The sequence below is a fragment of the Polypterus senegalus genome, chromosome 1, assembly GCF_016835505.1.
Source record: "Polypterus senegalus isolate Bchr_013 chromosome 1, ASM1683550v1, whole genome shotgun sequence".
In the NCBI taxonomy this organism is placed as follows: domain Eukaryota; kingdom Metazoa; phylum Chordata; class Cladistia; order Polypteriformes; family Polypteridae; genus Polypterus; species Polypterus senegalus.
Genome location: NC_053154.1, coordinates 206,980,766 through 207,008,724, shown reverse-complemented (window position 1 = coordinate 207,008,724; position 27,959 = coordinate 206,980,766). Strand labels below are relative to the sequence as shown.

The following is a 27,959-nucleotide window of genomic DNA, read 5'->3' as shown; positions in this document are numbered from 1 at the left end:
TTTTAAAATATTTTTGGGTTTCTTTGCTCACTGTACTATAAAAATATTTAAGTAAAACAGAAAAATAAAAAAACCAACAATAAACTAATGCATAAACTCATTAACTTTTCACATGAATGAGCAACAAAAACCTAACCATTAACTCAATTTTTGGAATTACAGTGAGCATGGTAGCACTTGCAATTAAATTAATCAACAAAAAGTATCACTTAAATGGCAGAGAACGGATACATAAAATACCACAACACTACATTCTCAAACCCACTTAATCCAGTTTGAGTTTGCGGGGCCCCCAGAACCCTGGCTCCAGTCACCTCTGAATAAAACACCATTTCAACACAAACCCAAATACCACTGGAAATTACAAGCATGCATTTAGTGATGAATGACTGAAAACTTGTTGTTAAAGCAAAAAAATGTAACCAAATTAACTAGCTACATTTCATAAACCTTTTAAAAAGGTAAGCACCTCAAAAATGGTAATGCATATAAAACAAATTAAATCATCTGCATAGGAATTTCTACAATCTTATAACAGGTGTACTGAAGAAATTAATGATACAACAGAGCAGTAAACTGGATTCTGCAGGTATATTTTTTATTTATACAAAAAAAATATATTTCTGACCATTATTATAGGTTCAAGAAAGCATAATTTTATCAAGCATACCACCTAATACCTTTACAGTGAAACATTTCCACCTAAAAAAATATAGATGGTAAAATTTTTACTATAATTCACTTGTTCAATTATAAGTAAATACTCTGGCACATAACCCATTTGCTTTCAGTGGAAAGCAGATACATAACATTTTAATTATCATACTTAAATTCACAAGGGGGCTAAATTTTCCAAGGTGTAAACTAAACCAGGGATAAACACAAAATAATTTTATTTTTTTTACAAAGTTTAAAGTTTTAACACAAAAAAACCCTCTGCAACTTCATAGTTCATATCCTTACAAAAAAATCCATTCAGGACCATTTTACTGTTCATTCTTTTGGGCAGCCACTTATTTATTTCTAGACATACAGTGATATGCAAGAGTCCCCATTATTCCAGAAATGTATAAATGTTTAAACATATTCAAAAAAAGAAAAACATTCCCATTTCAAAAATTGTGTTAATCTCCTTTCACTTTGTAATTAGAGATATTCAGGTTTATGATTAAAATTGTGTTTTCCATTTGTTGCTTCATCTCTACAGAATCAGAGAACCTTGGGTAATAAGCATCAGGCACAAAGAGCTGACTCTTCAATGTCACCTATACAAGGGGTTGCCTTAATTAAATAGATAACTAACCTGATCATAAACACTTTCTTTTAGAAGCATATAATATATCTGCATATCCAGAATGCTCCAGTTGTGAATTCTAGTGTGTCAGTCATCAATGGGACCCTGAAGAGCTGAATAAACAACCACTCGATCATCTACTTTACTCTTGCCTGTTAAAGACATGAAAGAATACAGTGTGTTTTTTATGTTGATGCATCCTTACATGAGGGTGGGAAAAAAAAAATTGTAGACCATTTTCTGTTGATTGTTAGGTTTGAGAAAAAAAAAGCTAAGCATCATTAGCAAATGAGTAAACACACTCAAGCCAAATTCAAAATAAAACTACACTCGCACAGTATAACAACTATCTAGCTAAAAATAGAACTAAAAATGGCATCAGGTCACCATCACTAACAAAGCCCTTGCATTAAAACTGAATACAAGAGAGTACGCTCAAATACATAAAAGCTTTTACATAAAATGACTACTCTAAGAAGCCAATAATGCTAAGAATAATTAAGAAACTGCTCTTACATAAGAAACAAAGTTGCAAGTTGTGTAGAGACCCACCAGCAGTGAAATAGGCCCATACGGCCATTCCAAAGGTCAGAATATAGATGGGGACAAGGCTGCATTCATACCAAGGGTTCAAAAAGGTCTGCAGAAAAACCAGAGGTAAAACATGAAGATAAAGCAATTATATGAAGAATATAGTTTTGTATGTTATTTAAATAATTACACTATTACCAAGTGTTATTTTAAGAATAAACTTCATAATACAGTAACTATGCTGCATGACACAATTTGCAGTCTATTAACATTTGCTCAGAAAAATACAGAAAAAGAAATCAAATAGACTAAATTGTTTATGACTGCATATCGGTCTACCATACCTCATGAAAGGGACTCAGTGTGATGGAAATAAAGTAAAATCTTTAAGTACTTAGTTCCTTGACATACCAGCTCTACAAATCTGCATAAAAGTCCCAATCAGACAGGTGAAGTAAAACCAAATTGGATTTAGCTCCTCAGTCTAAGAGATCCCAGAAATTAGACGCAAGTCTTAATATATTTCCTGTCTATCTGAATTTTGTACATCTCTTCCAAGCCAGTGTGGATTTTCTCGGTGTACAAAAGTTTATTCCCATATATCTAAACTTACAAATTAAGTTAATTGAGAAGTATTGTATGCCAAGAGAGATGGGAGTGTGGGTGCCTCTCTCAGGGCACACTTGAACCATGACATTTAATCAAGATTTTAGCTGCAGGTACAGTATATAGCCAAAACATCAGGGAATAGCAGCTCCCAGAATCTCTCTTCTACAACATTAATGTTCAAAAAATGAACAAAAAAGCAACTCTGTTATCTAACATTTTTGTTTAAATACTAGATTGACAGAGCATGAAAAATAAAGAGACAGCCTAAATTTTAGATAGGTCTAATGTAAAAATCATTTTATAACCTGGATACCTTCTTTTACTTCATCCAACAATGTTTCACATACAGACAATTTATAAAAAAAAAAAAAAAGAAGAATGTATTCTCACCAGAGCTGAAGTCAAAAGGTGAGTGATGACAACGCCACTACCAGCCCACCAGTTTCTCTGTTCACAAGCATTAAAGAAAATGACTCCCCAAAAAGTGTGCAAAAAGATGACGGCCATCGTCAGAAATGCTGACAAGACAAGAAGGCAGGGGTGTTGGAGGGAGAAAAACAAAAATCAAGACAGAGTCATAATAAATAATAAGCAAAACAGCTAAAAACAGACAATTACAAATAACACAATCATTGAATAATTACATGTAAACAACTAAACGATCCTGAAGTATGCATAAGACAAATTACAGTATAAGAGAACAAGGTTTAGAATAAATATATATTTATAATAGGTTATCCGTTCTTTTATCGCTTCATCTCTTTGCAAACCGGAAACAATGGCTATTTACAGGATGACCACATGGATCCTTATAGCTAGTGCTGGGCGGTATACCGGTTCATACCGAAAACCGTTTTTTATGATATGGATTTTTCTTATACCGCAGCACCGGTTTAAAATTGCCTAAACGACGTTCGGAACGTGGAGCAGCAGGAAATGTTCAAGTAGGGACCTTTTTCACTGCTACACCGCTAAACAGAGATTTGTTGCACTAGCGCTCTTTTTCACTGCTACAACACCAAATAGTGGGAGGTAGCATTGGTATGCCGCGCGGTGAAAATGGACTAAAAGTAAAGTTGAACATGATGAACAGAAGAACTTTTACCAAAAAAAAAGGAGTCACGTCCGTTGCCTGGAGACAACTTTAGTTTTAAAAGGTCAGATGCGTAAATACTGTTTCTATACTACTGGATAATACTGCAAGCCAAGTTGTACTTGTTTTATTTGTTTTCAATACAGTGTAATGTACCTGGGTAATTGTGTGACGACATGTTGACTTTATTCTCATAATTTGTCATTAAAGTAGACCATCGTAAACTAAACTTCACCGTAAAATGAATATTTAATTCACTAGATTTTCTCAAACCCCGTTATAAGTTATATAGCAGATTAAATGCTTTGTGTTAAGTGATTCTTAAAACTGACTTCTTCTTTCACTAAGAGGAGGCGCCGGCAGCGATCACCACACAGAATACATTCACTTCATGATCTTCCTGCTCTCTGAACGTTTAGAATGTCAAGATAAATACTTAAAATAATTTTCATGGTGAAATGCATTAATGCATGCATTAATCATATGGGGGCACGGCGGCTTGCCTGCCTTGCATTTGCATGTTTTTCTGGTGGGTTTACTCAGCGTGCTTCAGTTTCCTTTCAAAGTCATGTAGGATGTGGGGTTTTGTTGTGCTATATTGACCCTGCTAGTGTATGTTTTGCTTGTATTCATCCTGCGATGTGCTGGCGACTCGTTCAGAGATGGGCGCAACTCTGAATGGATGGCATAATTAAACATGTATAACAAAGATATTTTTAAAGTTCTGAACACTCCGTGGGCTAAGTTTATAACTAGTTTTAATTTCACAAAGACGTTTATCGTGTGGCGATTGGTTATGTGGTGAAAGAAAAAGGAAGGAAAGAAAAAGGAACTGTTTTGGTACATCAGATAGAGACAGCATGCATGCAATAAAGATAGCCCGCTCAGAAGAACATGCATTGAATTCTGTGTTTGTGTCTCCGACCAGCAGATCAGAAACCCAACATTTGCACAATATTTAAGTTAAACCTGTGTGATAGCTATTCATACATCCAGTTTTTTGGAGCCTCATCACACCTGCCATAAAGTTCTCTACACTGAACATACACCTGGGGACCCCTTACTGCGAGGGAGCAGCACTACCGCCTCACTTCCGTGCATGTGTAATACCTGCTTTAATGCATTTCATCATGAAAATTATATCAAGTATTTATCTTAGCATTCTAAATTTTCAGAAAGCAGGAATATCATGAAGTGAATAGATTCTGTATGGTGATTGCTGTCTTCTCTTAGTGCGGAGGAAGTCAGTTTAAGAAGCGTAGTGATTAACCACTGGGTCAGGGAACATAACACAAAGCATTTAATGTGCTGCATTAATTTATGACGGGGTAAATTAAGTAATTGATTAAACATTGATTTTAGGAAGAAGTTTAGTTTACGACATTCTACTTTAATTACGAAGTAAACTATGTGAATAAAGTGGAAATGTCGACTTTAATCTCAACATAAACGGCGAGAATAAAGTGGAAATGTTGACTTTGATCTCGACATATAGTTTGGTTTTTTCTTCCCAGTATAGCTTAGCTTGAAGCAAGGTCCATATTAAAGCAGTTTGCCTAAATGATGTTTCAGTTGGTAAAGATGTCATCACCAAGTTGCAATTATTTTATTTTAATCTGGTGAATACTGCGTAATGCACCTGGGCTTGAAGTCTTGAAGTAATAGTGCAACTATCAGTAATAATACTATTATTTTATTGTTATTATTTATTAGTTTAAATATGCAGTTTAATGATGATAAAGTTGTTTAAAAAGTCACTTTAACGTGTCAGTGGACAGAGATTGTTAACATTAACAGAAAGTGTAGTTGGTTTACAAAAAATAGTTACTATTTATTCCTTTTCTAAGACATATTCGGTGCAATACAATTTTTGACAAGCACTTCTGGAAATTTTACTAAGTCTAAATGCCTCTTTGTATGGTTGAAAATATGTTGTCAAAATTAGTTTGTTTTTGAAAAATTAGTTCAATAAAAAGGTTCTATATTTTGACGGCATCTGTCATGAAATGTGATACCTTCTCCATTAGTGCCACCCCCTTGAAAACTATCACTTTATGGGGCAATGCAAAACTGTATTAATACTTGTGTGCACATTAAAATGTTGTTTTTTTTGTACAATGTACAATACTTGACAGTGGAATAGGTTATTCTTAGCCAGTAATTGCAGTGGAAAATGTGGTTAACATCCACTCATGCATGGGGGAAAAAAAATACCGTCAAATACCGTGAAACCGGGATAATTTAGAAAAATACCGGGATATACAATTTTGGTCATACCGCCCACTCCTACCTATAGCTTTCATCAAATTCTGATCCTTCCATCAGCAAAATGGAAAAGTAACCTAGATTTGTCTGACAAAGTAACTTTTTCTCCAATCCAACAGTCCAGTTTTGGAGGCTCTGCACACATGGCAACATGCTTATATTTCGCTTACATCGCCACATAACACTGTGTTCAGCTATGCAAAACCACATTACACAAGGTCCAATAAGTGGTGCGCTAAAGGATTACATTGCATCCCTGTGTTGAAGTAAGAAGTGATCTGTCTAGTTGTGTTCCATCTGTTTGCTTGTTACAATTCTCAGCATCATCTGTTGAACTTTGAGTCACAAGTTTCCTTTCTCCATCAGTATTTTTGTTTGTTACACTTTAAACCTATTATAACGATTGGAGGGATGCAAGAACTGACCAACCTAGTGCCAGGTACCAAGTCATACTGCAATCTCTAAGGACACTTGTCAACACTCAGTTAAATACGAATGCTAGAAATGCTGGTCTGCACAAGCAATACACACACCACCATCACATGACATATGTGTGGGATTATGAAATTCATGTGAAGGCCTATTGCAGGTTACATAAGGTGAAGCCCATGACCAGAAGTCTAGAAGTGCTGGGTGAATCTTAAAGACTCCAAAGGTCAATATTACTTCAGATCTCTCAATCTTATGCCTGAAAAAGGGAGGAAGATAATCGGGGTGTGTCCCCCACCTCAGGCTCTCACCATAAGACACAGTAGTCCTTTCATTGTTTAATTAAAAGGTACTAGCTATCTGAAATATCAAGTCACCCAATCCCAAAACCATAACTGAGAGGATGGCTTGAAGGAGGATTTTTTTCTTTTGTTGAGTTGTATTTCAGATCATCTATAAACATAGACATATCAAAAGAGAAAGCAGAAAAGAACATACAATGCGCCATTGGCCTCTTTTCTCCTTCCAGCACTGGAACTACATGAATTTTACACAAAGGAACACTGCAATCACTTTACTCAATAAAGTGCCCTCATCAGGCAAATAAAAGTAAAGAGAGAGAGAGAGATAACAAAAAGAGTATGGCAGAGAGAGAAAAGGATATTGAGCATTACATATTAACATGATATTTATAACTAAGAACCACAGTTACTAATCGATGAAATCAATGCAAAAACAGCATGTAAAATGGTCTTCTGGTGTCTACCACTGTACAGTACTGAGGGAGTTTTCCATTAGCACAACTAGACAAGCTCTTACTTACTGACTCTGAGGTTCCAGGTGTGTAATCTTTTCTCTCAGCTGCAGCCAAGAAGTCAGAAGTCTTCCTGTTTTATTTAAGTATGGTACATTCCTTTTACTTCAACATAAGTCAATGTTTACTGGTTAGGAGGTCCTAGGTTTGCAGCCAGCTTCTCAGTGGGAGGATGCGAGATCAGCGAGGCTGAGTGATTTTTACTAGGCAAATCTAAATTTATGAGCCTCACACAGGAACATATACTCAAAATCCTACATCTGAAGACATTCCATTTCCAGAGGTCCAACATTATCCTGCCTATTTTTCACTCCACCCTTTAGATGGTCTGTCAACTGAATGTACCAGCTAAATGGGTACAATGCATTCTATTTGAAATATAAAAATGGTATGCAACAAGCCCATCCACAAACAAGTACACCTAAGTTTTCAATTGTTTTGAGAAACACAACAGAAATATCGAGGCAATTAATAAATGTAGGGCCATCTATTTACATGCCATGTAAGTGCATGTTTTACCTAAAACCTCAATGCTGCGGTCTATAATGAGGCAAGGCATGTCTGTGAAAGCTGAAGGTTGTGACAAGCTTTTTTAAAAAAAAATAATAAAATCAGCACCCACCCACTTGAACAGCGAACCAACTTCTCTTCTGCCTATTGTACTTATATTTCATAAAAACTATAAATTCAGGTCCCATGTAACTACTGTCTTAATTAATGCCTCTAAGCATCAATCAAGCACTGCTACAGTCTATTTCAAATGGCTGAATATAATAGGGTGGGGGGAATCCAAACATTTTTTTGGGCCACTCATCACTTTTGTGTTTTCTGTAAATGTCAGTTTAGCATGTGCTTTACCAAGTGAATGACAACTATGACCTGTGCCACCTTTGCCAGCAAGCACTACTACAGCCATTAAGGTAGAACAGTCAGAGTGAAAGGAGCCTGTTCAATTGTGTAAATCAGGAATGGCTTCAATATTGGTACACATTGCCTAAAATTGCAAAGTGTAGCTGAAAAAGACTGAAATTCATTCAGCAACTGAGGAGAACCTTTTCTTTTTAACTATTCTAAAAAAGTAAAAATTTCTAAAACTTATGTTAGGTCCATACTGCACTAACCACCTGTTCCCACCTACAGCAATAAAAACACATTACATGCAAAAAAATAAATTATGTTGGGACTTAACCTAAAAGTTTTAGGTTGTCAAATGTATTCTAAATTTGCTGTGGAAAAAGAAAATGTATAATATTAATAAAAGTCAGATGGAGGTCTTCAACACATTTACACCAATAACTTTCAAATAATATTTTTTTTTATTTAAATCTACTGCAGCAACACAAGAAATCTGGTTGAGCAATTTGACATGTATAAAAATGATCAGGAATAATAACAGAGGAAGATCTTTCCATTTTTCAGCACACTTATCCTTTTCAGATCCTAATGCAAGACCATTATAGGACACATACTGTACAGTGGGCCGGTTTTGAAACAACTGTTTAACTTCTCCATCAGGTCCTATAAATGTGAAAAGAAGAACATATGCAAGGAACACATGCTATTTCCACATAGAACATGCCCTCTCCAAAACAGTACAGATAGAAGACGGCTCTTGTGAATAATGAATTTCAATATCACTTTAACATGAATAACCTCCACCTAACTTGTGTAAGCTTGTCTGCTACAAAAAGGCTGCCTATCGGTGAATCATGTTCTAAATTGCTCCTGCTTGAAAGTTTCTTTTTTTAAAAAAAAAAAAATCACATTCCAGATAGTCTGAATCATGTTTCTGCTCTTCCAAATATGATACTTTGAGTGCAAGGATCCCAGAAGCTTTTTAAATATAAACACTATTGCACAGCTTAATTACCAAGAGGGAACTCTATTCATACACCTTCTTGAAATTAAAATTGTTTTTATGTGAATATTTGCATTTTACATTCTTTGATAAGAAAATGGAAAATATACTAATTTTCATGTTTAAAAACAAAAACTCTTCTTTCTTGACACAGCTGCTGCAGACAGGATCAAAATGTTAATCAAGAACGGTAGAAAATTAAAAAGACTGCAAGCTACACTGCCAAAGGCCACATTTGCATGCAATAGAATTGTCTGAATTCTCCTGCCAATGTAATTGCAATTAACTTGCATTGTACACATCTCTTTCATACACTAGTTACTAATAACGCAGTTGCATACTTTTAGTAGAGAGTCACATGACCTCCGCAATGTACTTCTTTACAGTCTTTGAAACAGCTTCTACATACATACTGTTATATACTTTAAGGGTGGACAAATTATAAATGGATATGGTAGTTTGTTCAGCTACCAGCTTGTTAAACTTTCCAGTTCAGATACACTTCTGGCAGCACAGCTTTATACTACCCATACAGGGCAGTGGGTAGATAACCTGTAACTTTTTATAGCCGTGTTTTTTTGTAAAGTTCTGTTGTACATGAATGCATAGCAATGCTGTACCACAATATAAAAGACAATCTGCATTGTGGAAAACACTTTGAAAAATGATTTTTAAAGGATTATCATGTTGAGACAAAAAATGTAACAAAAATGAACAGAAATACTACATTAATATTGTGTTCACTAAATTTCTTTTCAAACCTAATTTAGACCCCACCAATTACTTTCTCTGTGAAAAACACCATCACTTGGGGTTATTATTAAGTGCAACATATTATTTACATTGCCATACACCTTTAGCTGTATATAATATGCCAGTGATCAATGCATACAGCAGCATTAAGCTTTTTCACACTTGGGCCATTATGCGGGTCTTCATGTTAGTAAGGATAATGTTTAGGCCTGAAAAACATGTTCACATTCTTTGGCCTAATAATAAAAAATGGGATATCTGCTGCATCAGTATAAAATTGTTTCCAAGATGTACATTTCATAAAATAACTCTACACCAAGGGTGTCACTGGCTTGAGAATTTATTAGGGGCTTACTGAGTCCAGCCCCTGAAAATAATTACCTCACCGTAAGTCAGAAGGGAAAAGTGGGAGGGCAGTCCTGCATGGAGTGATCACAATCTCAAAGACAACTGGTGCGGTTGACAATTTGGGCCCCAGTGGAGTTTTTGCACTGTTGACTAGAAATGCCAGTATGCTAAATGGGAGCAATGGCAACTGGGTAGGAGGGCTCCAACTGATCGGGACTGGATGATTGAGATCAGGGGCTAATACCCAAGAACCCAAAACCCCAAACCCACTGCCACTGCACAGCATTACATCAGCATTTTCTACATCTTGCAAGCAGATTAATGTAGTAAACACTCCAATATTATTACGTTTTCAATCCTAAAATTAGTTTTGCCAGAAAACAAAGGATCACTATTTTATGTGGTTTCTTCATATTTTTTGCATAGAGCACGGTATAGCAGTCATTGACACTTGGCAGAATATCCCCCATATTTAATTATCTGAAAAGTTCTTCCAGTATTTGAAAACTAATTTTTGTCATAATGTTTCTCATATTTACGATTCCTTTCACTTGAAACTGTAATAGAGCAGTAGTTGAACGGTTCACATTATCCTCTTCTTTACGGTTAAAAAAAAAAAAAGTATTACTTAAATTGTGGTACACAAGAGGACACTTAACCTTTGGCATCCCTGCTCTTACTGGCCCACTTGGTTTACATATAAAATTCTTTATTTCAATAGCTTCACAGACTTGCTGCAAAACTTTGCAGTATTACTCACTAGTGGATGTATCCATGGTAAACCTGGCTAACACTTGATGCATCCATGCTGGTCATGAAGGCCGAACATCAAAAAATTACAAAAGAAGCAGCGGTAATTGCCACGCATGGTGGCGAGTTTTGAGAAGAGACTGGTTATGAGGGTGCCAGAATAATTAACAAATGGTTAAATACGGCACAAGAGGTCATAAAAGCGCATAAAACAAAGTTATTGTCTGTTATACCTGCATTTTTATCACTTTTTAATTTAATATTGTTTTTTATCAGTATGCTGCTGTTGGAGTATGTGAATTTTCCTTCGGGATTAATAAAGTATCTATTTATCTATCTATCTATAAAACACATGCAGAAATAATTTTAGTTCATCTTCTCATTATGGAGGTCTTTGTTTGGTTAAAGGGTCAGACATGCCACTTTCTCCTTTTTGTTTCCTGTTAAAGCCAGCAATCCTTTCCATCTATCAAAAGTTCCTTTACTATGAAATTGTTAAGTATGCTACATTGACCAAATGCCATTACCTGCTGATTAGGAGAATATCAATGCAGTGATTGAACAGACTGCAACAAGTATAACTACATTTTAGGTTGCTGACAGTGCACGTGCTTTACATTGCGGTCTGAACACAGGCTTCATGTTGTAAGTATAAACAAGACAGACTGCAACATAATAAGCAGGTGTCTTTAAAAGTGACCCCCACGTTTAGATCCTGCTTGAAGAATTTGGTCTTTTATCAATTTTCATTTAATTAAGGAAATATTGCATGGATCAAAGATCAGAAACATCTGGTAGTTCACTGGTCTTTTCAAGTCTGGTGCCTGGATTATTGATTTGTCAATCCCTGTGATTAAGTGAGCTGTAGTGTACAAGAAAGAACAGTCAATACTTCAAAAAAATAAACACAATTTATGTTGTAACAATTACACTTTCCACCAAGCTTTAACCGAAATTTACATTTTAAATATATCAGAAGAATATAAAGACAATATAAAAGCACCAGAACACCACAACAACCTTTCATAATTACTGTATGGAACCAGCCGCCCAGAACATACTGAACCTTTTAATCTTCAAAGGCTTGCTTTAGTATATGTGCAGACAACGTGGAAATGAAAAAACATTTACTTAACTTCATGTTCAGGACTAGTGTAAAAGGCAAAGCATTTTATGCTACAGGTCTCAATATAAATATTGGCACTGTAATCTAAATCTTAATAAATATACTGTATGCTGTTGAGGTTTGTATTCCTTTTACTACACTGTAGAGTTCAAAAGCATTCTGATTACTGACAGTGCAAACATCTTACATTGGAGAATGTAAAATACTCTGAGGAATTTAAAGTGGGATATATTAAACATTCCCGTATTCACCTGGTAGCTCTGCAATCACTGTCACTGTTATGCCCTATTGGAAAATCTGCTCGTCGGAAAATGAAAAGGGCAAAAGAGCAAATATCCAGAGCAAGGATAAAAAGTTACAAGCTTGTCTGGAGATGAAGACGCAAAGATCCTGAGCGTGCATAAAAGTAAAGTGGAAAGGATTCAGACCTGACTTCATATAATGAAAAAATATTCTATTGCTTTCATGTAAATTGTATGAACTGTTAGAACGATTCATGGCAAGTTCAGGTACTGTGATATTTAGGGTACTGTGGAGAACCGGCTTAAACATCTTATTTCAGACGCTAATTTAATATCAGGTGGAATTCAACAGACTGATTGGAAACAGCAGGTGAGGGATAGAAGATTTTTTTCTGTGAATGTGCAATGGTGACAAAGGGAGCACAGTACAATTGAAAGTTAAATGTGTGATCAAGAAATTGAAATGTGGACTAAATGTGTCCATGTCACTCCCCAGGAAAGTAAGTTACATCATCTTGGCTGACTCATCAACAGAAATGATTTACTCTGTACCAGTATCTTAATGATGTACGCTGGTGGCTTCAAACAAGGAAATCAAGTATCTATTTGGCATGTTCCACTACAAGGTGGACCTACTCTATACAAATTTTATTCACTTTAAATATAAACCTTTGGTACAATCTGGGCAACTCTAACCTCATCTTACTGCCATTTACAACACAGTTGACGACAGTAATAGCCTTCTGCCATCCAAACCAGACGTTTTTGTGTGTGTTGCTGTTGTTTGTTAACTTTATTTATGTGTACTTATTTTGGGAGCTTCTGTAAAATTTTTATTTCCCCTCTGTGATGCATAAAATATAACCCATTTATCCATCCTTCCAGTACAAGCGGTGTTGGACCTGCGACTCTCTTCAAACCTGAACTAGTTTATATTATTTGATTATTGTACAAATGAACTTCCAGTGACATTAATTTAACCTCTTGCAGCACCAAGACTGAAAGCAACTAACATGTGATTCACAAGTGATTTTACTAAAGTCAAAATTCCCTTAGCCTCCTTGTATACAACACACAGAACAAGAAACAGCAAGTATGTAGCAATCCAGCACTTGGAAGTGTTAACTGAAAGCAAACAATCAATTATGGGCGACAAGTCAGGAGATGGATAAAAAAAATTCAAAGGCTTTATCAGTGTGTACATGTGACAATATCAGAAATGCAACCCTCCCAAAAAAGTCACATTTATGGAGCAAGAATAAATGAACTATTTGACCTCAATGCCAAACAGTACATCTGGCGGAAAGCCAATGCAGCTTACCATCCAAAGATCACCATACCTACAGTAAAGCATTGAGGTAGTAGCATCCTGTTGTGGGGTGTTTCTTTGTAGCAGGGACTGGGGCACTTCTCATGATAAAAGGAAAAAAAACAAATGGGTCAAAATACTATCAAATTCTTGAGAGCTGACCACACAGTGGCTGAAAAATGAAATGGTGAAATCCTTGGGTGGCCTAGTCAGAGCCCAGACTTAAACCATACTGAAAATCTGTGGAATGACTTGAAGATTGCAGTCCCCCAACAGTCGCCATCCAATTTGACGGAGCTTGAACAGTTCTGTAAAGAAAATTGTGCAAATATTGCACACAGTCTGGATGTGCAACATTGGTAGAGAAGTATGCCAACAGACTCATAGCTGTAATGGAAGGAAAAGGTGGTTCCACAAAGTAATGATGGGGGGAGGAAGGGGGGTGATCCATTAACCATGTCAGTGATTTCTTTTTTTATTTTTTCTGAACTGGTGCTATTACAGTATATCTTAAATATGGCTATTGTAAGTTGTATTGAGCAAATGCAGCTGGAGAAGTTTCGAGTGTCTTCATTTCAAATGGCAAAGAAACAAAATGATTTTTTTTGAAGGGGAATGGATTCTTTTCTATTTCCACTCCAGTGCTGTTTGCCTTTTCTCTTTTTATTGCATCGTTTGTGTGTAATCAGACTATGACTTTACACAGGCCTATCACCAGAATTTTATAGATATTGGAGTCCCATACAACAGGCTGCTTTCTCAATTGAAACAGAGAATTTATAGACCATAGATAGATAGATAGACAGTGGTGTGAAAAACTATTTGCCCCCTTCCTGATTTCTTATTCTTTTGCATGTTTGTCACACAAAATGTTTCTGATCATCAAACACATTTAACCATTAGTCAAATATAACACAAGTAAACACAAAATGCAGTTTTTAAATGATGGTTTTTATTATTTAGGGAGAAAAAAATTCAAACCTACATGGCCCTGTGTGAAAAAGTAATTGCCCCCTGAACCTAATAACTGGTTGGGCCACCCTTAGCAGCAATAACTGCAATCAAGCGTTTGCGATAACTTGCAAGGAGTCTTTTATAGCACTCTGGGGGAATTTTGGCCCACTCATCTTTGCAGAATTTTTGTAATTCAGCTTTATTTGAGGGTTTTCTAGCATGAACCACCTTTTTAAGGTCATGCCATAGCATCTCAATTGGATTCAGTTCAGGACTTTGACTAGGCCACTCCAAAGTCTTCATTTTGTTTTTCTTCAGCCATTCAGAGGTGGATTTGCTGGTGTGTTTTGGGTCATTGTCCTGTTACAGTACCCAAGATCGCTTCAGCTTGAGTTGACGAACAGATGGCCGGATATTCTCCTTCAGGATTTTTTGGTAGACAGTAAATTTCATGGTTCCATCTATCACAGCAAGCCTTCCAGGTCCTGAAGCAGCAAAACAACCCCAGACCATCACACTACCACCACCATATTTTACTGTTGGTATGATGTTCTTTTTCTGAAATGCTGTGTTCCTTTTACGTCAGATGTAACGGACATTTGCCTTCCAAAAAGTTCAACTTTTGTCTCATCAGTCCACAAGATATTTTCCCAAAAGTCTTGGCAATCATTGAGATGTTTCTTAGCAAAATTGAGACAAGCCCTAATGTTCTTTTTGCTTAACAGTGGTTTGCGTCTTGGAAAACTGCCATGCAGGTCGTTTTTGCCCAGTCTCTTTCTTATGGTGGAGTCGTGAACACTGACCTTAATTTAGGCAAGTGAGGCCTGCAGTTCTTTAGACGGTGTCCTGGGGTCTTTTGTGACCTCTCAGATGAGTTGTCTCTGCGCTCTTGGGGTAATTTTGGTCGGCCGGCCACTCCTGGGAAGGTTCACCACTGTTCCATGTTTTTGCCATTCGTGGATAATGGCTCTCACTGTGGTTCGCTGGAGTCCCAAAGCTTTAGAAATGGCTTTATAACCTTTACCAGACTGATAGATCTCAATTACTTCTGTTCTCATTTGTTCCTGAATTTCTTTGGATCTTGGCATAATGTCTATCTTTTGAGGTGCTTTTGGTCTACTTCTCTGTGTCAGGCAGCTCCTATTTAAGTGATTTCTTGATTGAAACAGGTGTGGCAGTAATCAGGCCTGGGGGTGGCTACGGAAATTGAACTCAGGTGTGATACACCACAGTTAGGTTATTTTTTAACAAGGGGGCAATTACTTTTTCACACAGGATCATGTAGGTTTGGATTTTTTTTCTCCCTTAATAATAAAAACCATCATTTAAAAACTGCATTTTGTGTTTACTTGTGTTATATTTGACTAATGGTTAAATGTGTTTGATGATCAGAAACATTTTGTGTGACAAACATGCAAAAGAATAAGAAATCAGGAAGGGGGCAAATAGTATTTCACACCACTGTGTGTGTGTGTGTATATATTTTTTATTGTAAAGACAGTTGTCAGTTTCATTAATAATAGCAGCTATGTAACTAAAATATTAAATAGGATGTTCTTAAAATACAAACACAAAATGGCAATCTGAAAAATCCTGCATAGAAATTTGTTTGGCGTATCCTCTTATTGGCCGCAAAATAAATTTCAACTACTCTGCAAAATATCTTTTGCTAATTTGTATGTCTGATCAACGCAATGCATGCATTGCATAAAAATGCCCAAAATAGCAGTGAGGGGAAGATTCAGAACTCCAAGGCTTTGTGGGATGTTAGAAACCACAGGTGGAAGAGGCCATTTACCTGAGCATTCAATGCAAATTTCCATTTTTTTTTTTTAAAGTGTGGAAAAATATGCTAGTTTCTCTTTCACTGGGCATGCATGGAATTCTTAGGGAGCCGAATGTTAAAAAGATGCCGCCAAGCCAAATAAATAAATAGCTGCCCTTTTCATTCTTCCATCATCTCCAAAATGAGCAGAGAAAACAAAAATCTTTATGTATTACCCTCTTGATTTTTCATTCAAAGTATTAACAAAAATTTAATCTTTAATTAAAATTAGAATTTTTTTACTATTAACAAAAAATACATATTTTTATCAAAAATCCACTCCACTACTAATAGCACATAATTTAATACTCTGTATTCCTCCTTTGCCAAAATAATGGCTCTAAAGTCTTCGCCTGCAATAATGCTTAATGAGGTAGAATGTGTAGTATTTGTAACAATTTGTGCATACAGAACCTCTTCTGATCTTTCAAATTTCAAGGTCCACACCTGTAAACTCTCCCTCTTCAGCTCATCCCACAAGTTTTCAACTGGGTTTAAGTCGGGGCCTACAGTACAATAACTACGGGAAAATGTTAATTTTGTGGCCACCAAACCATTTTTGAACTGATTTCAAGGTGTACTTCGGACCATTGTCCTTCTGAAAGACCTAATTTAGGAATCCTAGCAGAGGCCGTCAGGTTTTGATTTAATACCTCCTGTGTCCATGATACCAATTAACCCAACAAGTTTTTCATGGCCTTTGGCAGAAAAGCAGTATGATAACATCAAAGATCACTGTATTTCACAATAGGACAGAGGTACCTTACTACATGCCCCTACATCAAACCCACTGTGGTGTATGTTGATAAATGACCATAGAACATGACCCCATTGAAAGTTCCAGCAACCTTCAAGTGCATACAGTTTGCCAAACTGTATGTACTGCAGTTTAATTGCTAAAGCAGAAGCTTTCCTGGAAACCCTGCCAAAGAATGTGTGGTTATGTAGGTTTGACCTGAATTGATCATACAGTAGTTTGAGACTTTCTGACCCAAAGATGCATTTAATGTCTGTAGTTGTCTAGTTGAGCCATCCTCCTAACTGTTCATGGGTCAGTATCAACACACATCCTCTTCTTAACATCTGCAGTTCCTTTAAACTTCTTCTTACTGCCCTGATGGTGAAACTTTTCTAGGTATTTTCTTTCTGGGGTGGCAGCATAAAGATGAAAGACGCTTCACGCCTGGACAAACTTGTTAAGAAGGCAGGCTCCATTGTAGGATTAAAGTTGGACAGTTTAACATCTGTGGCAGAGCGACGGGCACTAAGCAAACTCCTGTCAATCATGGAGAATCCACTGCATCCACTTAACAGGATAATCTCCAGGCAGAGGAGTAGCTTCAGTGACAGACTTTTGTCACTGTCCTGTTCCACTGACAGACTGAGGAGATCGTTCCTCCCCCACACAATGCAACTCTTCAATTCCACCCGGGGGAGTAAATGCGAACATTAATTTTATTTTAATTCTTTTCATTTTTATTACTATTTAATTTAATATTGTTTCTTTGTATCAGTATACTGCTGCTGGATTATGTGAATTTCCCCTTGGGATTAATAAAGTATCTATCTATCTATCTTATAGTCATTTCCAGATTTGTTCAACTCAACAAACTTTTTTCAGACATTATTACTCGGTTTTAATGTACTTCTCTTTGTGATGGATGGCTAGGGGATTTGACCGGTGTATCACACCATATTTAAAACTCTAGTGAAAAGGCAGCCACGACTGACTATTTAAATGTCCCTGCTCATTCATATGAACTTAGATACAAAATATGAATGGGAAAATACTTTAGTTAGATTTCACTCATGACTTTCTAGGGTTGCCAATAAGCGTGGCAAACATATTTGAAAGGAAACCTAAATACTCCTAAAACCTCCTAAATACTCCTAAACTCCTAAAACCTAAAACAGACTTTGCACATAATCATTTAAATTGCAGTATAAGAGCAATCATAATTACTATTACTAGAAAGACAAGCATTCTGGAAGTTATTTTTCAAGTAGAATAGATAATACAGTTGTGAAAATACAGAGAAATATCGAGAATACTAAGGTAAACTTATGAACTGGGCAGTCTGCATTTCTCTATTAGTTGCCGATTACTGAAATCATACAAGGGGCTAATGTCTGCATGCAGAAGGGGATTTAGACCTGCAACTTGGTGATAATTTTAAACACCCAGCTAAATAATTGTACAGGAGCAAGTAATGTGTGAATTAATAAAATAAAAAAAATAAAAAACCACATCACAAGATAAACAGAGTAATTGTTCAGATTTCTTCAGGAACAGGAAAATGTGGTTCTGTGTCTCCTCACATTTGTATCCCAGTTAATCAGGAAGTCATCGATTTCAGCTGGAATGTTCTTATACACTCCAATAAATTTAACGTCCAATATAAATGGGTAACATGCTCCAGTTACATTGCTTTACATTAATTTCCAAGGGAGTCAACAATTGTAGCACATGTTTTTGCTAAAATTATTTACTTCTTGATAAGGGCTTTGTTTTTCTTTGAATTAACTTGTTTCAATTAAAAGTCAGATTTTCAAATTTTTGCAGTGTAAGATGAAGACTCTTCAGCAAAAAGGGATTTTTTTATAACCCTTCTTACTAATTTTTACAAGGGGAGTGCCAATAATAGTGGAGGGCACAGTATTGTAAAGCTTTTTTTATTTTCCTATCTTAAACAGAGATGATACACATTTTTGTTCATATACTTTTGTATATTAAACAAAGAATTTTGATTAAAAAAATATACAGGTGAAACAAACCACAATGCTGCTGACTTGCTACCAACTGCACCTTTCTGCAACGGATATAAACCATCAATAAGATTGCTCTTTCTATTAAATGAAAAACATCATTTCAGTTTTCTCCAAAATGTCTGCGATTTTGGCAAGGCTGGTTTTTAATGTGCCTCATGGCTATCAAAGTGATCCAATTCGTGAAAAAACAGGTTTCCTTAGGATTTTTGCAAATATCCAGTAATTTTTCAGTGATTCAATAAGGAAAATATATTTTTAATATAGTCCTAATATTAAATTACAAACAAATGAATTTGCTTTATAATAATAGTTTAACTGATGTTATTTGTCATATTGCATTATTAGATATATCCCCTTATTCTTAATTAGAAAACCATGCTTCCCTAGAGGTAGCTCTCTGGGTTTCCGTTCTTGTTGTTAAATTTAATTTAAAAAGAACATCTGGACAATTAAATTTCAACATATGTAAGTCTGGAGCCACTGTCTAAAGAAATGTTGGAAAAAGAAAGAAGGGCCGAGGAGCTCAAGGTAAGTTGATGCAATATAAATGATTGAAAAGACTTCCGTCTGCGAACACTTAACAGAACTTTATAAAAATGGCTGTGTTGGTGAGGTGTCTGTGCCATCGCACTAATCTTAAGCCTTAATTTTCTCCTTATTTCTTTTGAGGCTAGCTGTGTCTGTCTTAAAACTGATGCTGGTCTATGTGGACATTAGTAGATGTAATTCTATATAGAACCCTTTTACAGGGATATTTTGGGTTGGGTGTGGCTGTTGGTTCTGTTTGTTTATTAAAATTAATTTCGACCATGAAAAAAAGTGCACAAAATAAACTAATTCTGCTAATGTCTGTATGATCCGGTTTCCACAGATTTCTTTTGCTGAAACTAAACATGATTTAGTGGCGTTAGTGAATGTGATTTAAAATGCAATGTATACATGTACAGTTGTGCTTGAAAGTTTGTGAACCCTTTAGAATTCCCTATATTTCTGCATAAATATGACCTAAAACATCATCAGATTTTCACTCAAGTCCTAAAAGTAGATAAAGAGAAACCAGTTAAACAAATGAGACAAATATATTATACTTGGTCATTAATTTATTGAGGAAAATTATCGAATATTACATATTTGTGAGTGGCAAAAGTATGGGAACCTTTACTTTCAGTATCTGGTGTGACCCCCCTTTGCAGCAATAACTGCAACTAAACGTTTCCGGTAACTTTTGATCAGTCCTGCACAGCAGCTTGGAGGAAGTATGTGAACCTCCAGGATTAGCAGTTAGTTTGAAGGTGAAATTCGAGTCAGGCGTTTTCAATCAATGGGATGACAATCGGGTGTGAGTGGGCACCTTGTGTTATTTAAAGAACAGGGATCTATCAAAGTCTGCTCTTCACAACACGTTTGTGGAAGTGCATCATGGCACGAACAAAGGAGATTTCTGAGGACCTCAGAAAAAGAGTTGTTGATGCTCATCAGGCTGGAAAAGTTTACACAACCATCTCTAAAGAGTTTGGACTCCATTAATCCACAGTCAGACAGATTGTGTACAAACAGAGGAAATTCAAGACCATTGTTACCCTCTCCAGGAGTGGTCGACCAACAAAGATCACTCCAATAGCAAGGCATTTTATTGTCAGCGAGGTCACAAAGGACCCCAGGGTAACCAAGAAACTGAAGGGCTCTCTCACATTGGCTAATGTTCATGAGTCCACCATCAGGAGAACACTGAACAACAATTATGTACATGGCAGGGTTGCAAGGAGAAAACCACTGCTCTCCAACAAAAAAAAAAAAAAACCATTGCTGCTCGTCTGCAGTTTACTAAAGATCACGTGGACAAACCAGAAGGCTGATGGAAGAATGTTTTGTGGACGGATGAGATCAAAATAGAACTTTTTGGTTTAAATGAAAAGCATTATGTTTGGAGAAAGGAAAACACTGCATTCCAGCATAAGAACTTTATCCCATCTGTGAAACATGTTGGTGGTAGTATCATGGTTTGGGCCTGTTTTGCTGCATCTAGGCCAGGTCGGCTTGCCTTCATTGATGAAACAATGAATGCTGAATTATATTAGAAAATTCTAAAGGAAAATGTCAGGACATCTGTCTATGAACTGAATCTCAAGAGAAGGTGGGTCATGCAGCAAGACAACGACCTTAAGCACACAAGTCGTTCTGCCAAAGAATGGTTAAAACTAGAACTGCGTTCTGTACTTGCGCCGTTACTTAGAGTCAGGTCGGGGCGGGGTTACAGTGCATGAGCTTATTCAGTGCATCAGGTCTTTTTTTTCTTTCAGTACATGTGCTTTCCCGGTTCATTTATATATCTAGTGAATTCTCTGCCTGCCTGTCTGTCTCTCTATTATGCAGTGCTCCGTCTTTCTGTGTGTTATGAATCTTAAAAATAACAGTTATAAGAACACTTGTTCAGGTTAATTGCAGTCTCAATTGTTAAAAAATATTTTAAAAGGAGCATCCCAAATGAAAATATAACGATCTCATTAACTGACAGTGCATACCAGTTTATAAATTTTATGTCCGTTTGAGGTTAAAAAAAAAAAAAAAAACACTTTCTCCTCAGTGAGGAATCTAACTAGAGTCTCTGAGCCGCAGCAGGGCTGCTGCGTTGTAAGTCAGCAAATCTTATCGCTAAGCAGCGGAAGCTATTGGATCGTCCTTGAACCTTTTGTGAAAATGTTAATTTGATGTTTGGACTTCATGCTTCATACATTCTATAGTTTATGCCCACATTTATTACTAAAATATGAAAAGGTTTCTGTTTTAATAATGTGTTTACACAGATTAATGTAGAAACGGAACACGCATTTATTATTATTATTATTTCCACTCCACTCCCATATAATCAATGAAGGCATGCGCTGGGAGAAGTTCTTGTGCGTTCTAAGTTGGTGGGGGGATGGGATGGAATAGCCGGCTGCTTGCAACTTGTCTTTATCCGCACATTTAGAGGACAAAGGAGGCTGGCAGAGAGGTGAGAACGGTTTGAAGAAGTTTTTTCGTAGACGCTGGTAATTCTAGTGTTAAAGAAGAATAAGTTAATGTTTTGGAATGGTCAAGTCAAAGTCCTGACCTTAATCCAATCGAAATGTTGTGGAAGGACCTGAAGTGAGCAGTTAATGTGTGGAAACCCACCAACATCCCAGAGTTGAAGCTGTTCTGTACGGAGGAATGGGCTAAAATTCCTCCAAGCCGGAGTGCAGGAATGATCAAAAGTTACCGGAAACGTTTAGTTACAGTTATTGCTGCAAATTGGGGGGGGATTCACACCAGATACTGAAAGCAAAGGTTCATATACTTTTGCCACTCACAAATATGTAATATTCGATCATTTTCCGCAATAAATAAATGACCAAGTATAATATTTTTGTCTCATTTGTTTAACTGATTTCTCTTTATCTACTTTTAGGACTTGAGTGAAAATCTGATGATGTTTTAGGTCATATTTATGCAGAAATATAGAAAATTCTAAAGGGTTCACAAACTTTCAAGCACAACTGTAATTTGGTTATAACTAGTAAAAATTGGTTTCACATAAAATACGATATCATGAAAGCACCTACAGAAAAGTCATCTTCTTTAACTGCTGGATACTATAAAAAGAAAAAATATCTAGTAAAAATCAGCTCTTTAGCATTAAAAAGAGTAAAGGATAAGCAAAAATTACAAATAAACAAAACTCTGTAATCTACTTAACACTTCACACACAAAGCACTCCACTTCTCGTTTGGGTGTGGATGTCCTCTCTGTCTGTCTGTCTGTCTGGACAAGACAGAGTGCCTTTAGCTGTGAGGTAGCTTTAAACCTTCTCTCAGATTCAGAAGCAGCTCTGGTTTTGCCCCAAGGGAACCAAGCTAGAACTCAGTTAAGTAAACCCTGGTGCCCCTAATTAATTCCTTGAACCTTCCGTTGCATTTAAACAGCCAGGTGTTTCAGGAACTCTCAATATCACCTTGTATTTATGGGGAAACATGGTCAACATTATTGATGCTTGGGACCACATACTGCCTCCCATTAGAGAAAAGTTATTACAACTGACAGCAAATTCCCTCATGCTCTTACAGCTTCCTAGCGGGAATTACTTTACAGTACTTCTCCTGTAGCTATTATGTATGTACCTCTAATTTAGAATTTTTCTGTGAAAAGGGTAACTACGTTACATCAACTTGATGGTGCCCTTACTTTGGCAAACTCTTGACAACTGATCAACCCAACACAAACCATAACTGCTCAAACAGTATATTCCTGTTGGTTTATTCATGGACATTTTTACATTCTTCAAACAGAGCAGATCTACAATGCAAGAGAAAAAAAACTTTCTTTCAAACAATGAAGTTCCATGCACTCACCTGAGGTAATAAAATACTGTGGAGAGTCACCATGTATACCAACAATTCCTGGTCCCAAAGAGTCTGCCAGAATGTTGATAGCTGAGAATGCCCCACTGATGATCCCAAACGCTAAACCTGAGACTGCAGAGTGAAAGAGTTTAATCCAAAATGTACTCTGTAATCTTAGGGCTGTTGTTCAATAATTACACACACACACACAACCTTTACCATAAGCCATTTGTGGAAGGGATACTGGAGACTTTCCATCTTCACTTATTGCAGCCAGACCTTCATCTGCTTTTCTAAACAACAAGGAAAGTCAATTTTAATGTTTTTATTTAGCAGGCAACAACCCCTTCTACCAAAATGCCATCAACCCAAAAACCCACCACCCCAATACACCACGCTCACTAATGGTTTAGGCTTAAGTGTTTACCTGAAACAGCTTAAGCCATAAAAACATAACCACAATACATTCAAAACAGATTACTTTCAACAGCCTCATACTAAATGTCTTAACGATTAAGATGTTATATTTGGTTTAGAGTCGAATAAAAAAAACCACAACAAACTTCAATATTTAATGTTGCAAAACATACATGCATCACTTAAGCATAATTCATGTAGTGGAATTCTATGAACCTTGAGCATTAATAAAAAAAACAAATAAAGGTCAATATTCCAGTTTATAAGAATGCGGTTTTTGAGAATGTTAAAAAAACAAATCATATAGCTATGGTACTGAAAAGGTTAAAATATTTAAAATAAAAAGTGTGGCAAGGGAGGCATTACTAAAATTAATTTCCACTAGATGGTGCTCAGCACTCACATTCAGCTTTTTCTCTCTCTCTCTTTCTCTGTAAAGCAAGGTACTGTATATTTCTCACAGTACTTACTTCAGTAACTTGTAACAGGCAAAGCGGGAAACCTCCTGGAACAAAACAGAAGCTGCTGCCCCAAAAATCAACAGTCCATACTGAATATTCGGATTGCTCTTGTCACTCAGATGGACGCCAACAAACCAAAGTAATGAAGAAAACAGAACAGATACCAGCCAAAAAAAGGCCCTAGTTGAGAGGAGAAAAAAAACAAGAATATGTACAAAGATCTAAAGAACACAGAGCACCACTATACATCATAGTGTTAAAAACAAAAACAAAATAAAACAGCAATGTGCAAATAACATTCTATACACTCCTGACAGTATCTATGTAAATAAAAGGTCTGTGTTGGCAATTGAGGTGGAAAGTGAAAAAAAAAAAAATGATTTAGCACTTCCCTGTGTTAACCTGGCCAGATAAACTATTCTATAAAGCATGCATGATTGCAAGGTAATGGCATGCTTAAAATTCCAAATACTAATTGAGGCTAGTATTGCAGGAGGTTCAGAACAAAACCTGAAATAATTTACCTGCCAATATATTTTAAGATACACTTTAATGATTTGCCATTAAGATCAATGCTGAACACATTATGTTAGCTTGCCAAACAAATGTTGGAGCTGTTGACGAGAATGTTGTAATATAATTATCATAATTATTGTGATCAGCAGTTACTGTAACTTCTATTAGTCAATTGCTTCAACTTTACGTTAAACACCCAACAACCATGGGACAATACCTCAGTAGAAAGTAAGGAATTATCAATGAACTAAAAAGTGAAATCCATGTCTTATGATATAACAATGTTTTCCTTTCTCAGTCTTGGCAGGTTAATGTGGTTGCAAAAGCCCACTCCAAACATTTAATTGGAAGCCAAACCTTAATTAAAACTATTAAATGGCTTATACGTGCTCACATATGTCCGCTGTAGATATATGTAATAAGACCACTGTTGGAGACAGAGCCTTTAGCTACTGAGCTGCCAAACTCTAAATATTCAAACTACTAATATTACAGGGACCCCTTCAATCTCAGGTCTTAACCAATAGCTTACTAATCCATATTTAGTCTTTCATGATCTTCTGCTAGAATTGTTATCATATTGATGCACTACAAAATGCCCATAGTCAGAGTAGGTGACCTTGTTGATCTTGGGACAGTTGAAATCTGGCACTAGAATTTTTTTCCCCACTTAAAAAAAAAAGTATATATTATTGTACATTAATTATCTCTGTATACCTACAATAACCAGTGTGTGTTTTGAACATTGTTTGACTTAACATTTAACTAGATTTTATTTGCATCAGAGCCTTTTGAAATCTGGAAGTGAAAGTGACAGTTGTAGAAAGGATGATGTGACATCTGAAAGTATTTAAAACATTATGTGCAAAATAAACCACCCAAGAATATATCCTGAGAGTTCAACAAAATTCTTAAGCCAGTTTAGTACAGTATCAGAAAAACTTTAAATAATAACATTTCCTGCATTGAAGGGTATAAAACAATAGGATGCATCAACAATAAGGATTATGGCTGTTTTTGCACATATATCTGAGTAGTAGATCTATTGAAACTATTCATATATATCATGTATAAAAGACTTCTACTTTATTATGAGAAATTAGAAATAAATGGAAAATTATTAAATCTTTCTACAATAAAAAAATGTTTTGTTCTAAATTTATTTAATACGCATCTAACTGGTATAACTGTTAATGCATCAGGAACAATGCTGGCCAATGAATACATTAATTTGGCATGTACTGTTGCATGTCTGACCAACATACAAGGGATAATTTTACTATGCTCTGTACATGCCAATGCTACCATTAGCACTACTGTGAAACTATTTTAAATGTGTGAAAGAGAGGCTCCATTTGAATTATCCATGATGCAGTTGCAAAACGTGTGTCTGAAAAGCTGATCATGTTTAAACATAAAACATTAAAATTAGAAATATGCATTAAAATACTCTGCAGCTCACCCCTATACAAAGTATTGGCATTTCAGTTCTCACAACACACTAAGGCATTTGGACCTGCAACTTCAAACCTCAGAACCCAAATTACGCTCTACTGTTGCTCCATATATCACTGAATCTGTATTTTCTGTAGTAACCTTCACAATGATGACCACGGGGAAATATTGTACAAAGCAAGTCAAGTAAATTATATGCCATTTGAAACCCAGAAAAAAGCATAACAGACTCTTGAAAAATCCTTCACACATTCTGGCATAAAATTATAATGCAACCTACTCAATCCATCTCAGGGGCACAGCTTGCCAAAGCCTATCCTTGTAGCACCAGGTATAAGGTATGAAACCATATAAGGCACAGGTCATACATTAAGTGTAATGTAAAACTAAGAGGACACTCTATTAAGTCAGCTAACAAAGAACACGTAACAATCTGTTTAAATCAGAACAGCATCACAAGTACAAACATCACTATCTAATATTAGCATACACAATTTTTTTTTCTGTTTGCTCTCAAATCAGTGGAAACGGCAAATTGATAAAAGTTTTAAGGATCTCTAAACAAAGCACCGTTGTGAAAGCCACATGCAACACCATGTATTGTATTTTACGGCCTTGCTAAGGTTTTCGTGTACTATAATGGCAAACAGACATTTAGAAAAAGACACCAGCACAAAAAGAAAAAACATCCATTGCTGTGGAGTTGAAACCAGTTGGTAAAGGGGATACGGTATATCCAAAACTCATAATGCTCTACACCTCAAGTTCCGCACAGGTTGTAATCTGTGCGATGTATAAAATGCTCTCTCATTGTTTGGTCTGTAAATCGATACGTGATGCAATCTTGATGAAAAGCTCAATACTATACAACAGAGTGAATCACTAACTGGTACGGAGAGGCCCAGCCCGATCACTGCCTGTGTGTTTTTGTCCGTGTTACTTATTTTATTTTTCGTGATATTCCAGTTTCCTAAACACCGTATGTGGCCCCAAACGGCATGCATAAAAGAATTGTCCTGTTATAGACCACGGTCACCCGAGATCTTGCAATGGGAAAAAAAAAAACAAACGTAGAAAAGAACAAACATAGAAAAGGAACCGTGCACCGTTTTTAAATATTGAACTGTTTTAATGTTTCCAAAAGTTGGAATGTACTTCTCGAAAACCATCGACTATTTTAAGCATTTTAAAATCAGAATAAACAGTACAAGTACATAAAGTTTTTTTGCAAACACCAAAGCAAGAATGCCCCAGTGCCCATAGTGTATAAAGTAATTAAGAGGCACAGCTGCCAAGTTAAATAACATTTCAAAGCAAACTTTTTGGTTGATTAAAAACTTTTTTTGGGACCATAAAGGCGGAAATACATGATACGGAGATGAAACTAATTGGAATATTTTGAAATTGACCCTGAAAATAAAGTTCTACGGTAGCTTAACACTAAGTTAATGCCAATTTAAAACTAAAGAAATTACAATTCGGAGATAACGTCAGAAATGACCAACGAATACCAGTTAAAATACACAAACACAACGAATGAACATACCCAGCCACCAGGATAATAACCCGCAAAGGGTCAACTGCAACAGTAAAAATAAATAAAGAAAAGGCAGGTCCAAACGCAATAAATGTGCAGCCGAAAAAAACAGCTGCCCCCATGACAGGAGACCCTCCAAAACAAACGTCTAAATCAACACAATCCCAACGTTATCCAATGTGTTTCTCCATGCTCGTAGTAAAGCCAACTTCCGAGGACGCTCTAACAAGGAAACGTCGCATG

General features: G+C 36.2%; 1 protein-coding gene across 2 annotated transcripts; it reads right to left on the bottom strand.

Annotated features, from left to right (window-relative positions):
• Window positions 1–577: 577 nt before the first annotated feature.
• On the bottom strand, window positions 578–27,959 carry LOC120538447 (gamma-secretase subunit APH-1A-like). 2 transcript variants are annotated; one of them, XM_039767923.1, is made up of 7 exons: window positions 27,726–27,959; window positions 24,218–24,388; window positions 23,550–23,623; window positions 23,340–23,462; window positions 2,825–2,952; window positions 1,811–1,934; window positions 578–1,446 (listed from the first exon to the last, which is right to left on the bottom strand). In XM_039767923.1, the coding sequence occupies exons 1-7, from the start codon at window positions 27,836–27,838 to the stop codon at window positions 1,382–1,384; spliced, it is 798 nt and encodes a 265-aa protein (XP_039623857.1). In that variant the 5' UTR covers window positions 27,839–27,959; the 3' UTR covers window positions 578–1,381. The 2 variants fall into 2 exon arrangements, with proteins under 2 accessions (XP_039623857.1, XP_039623858.1); XM_039767924.1 differs by having other exon boundaries at window positions 1,847–1,934.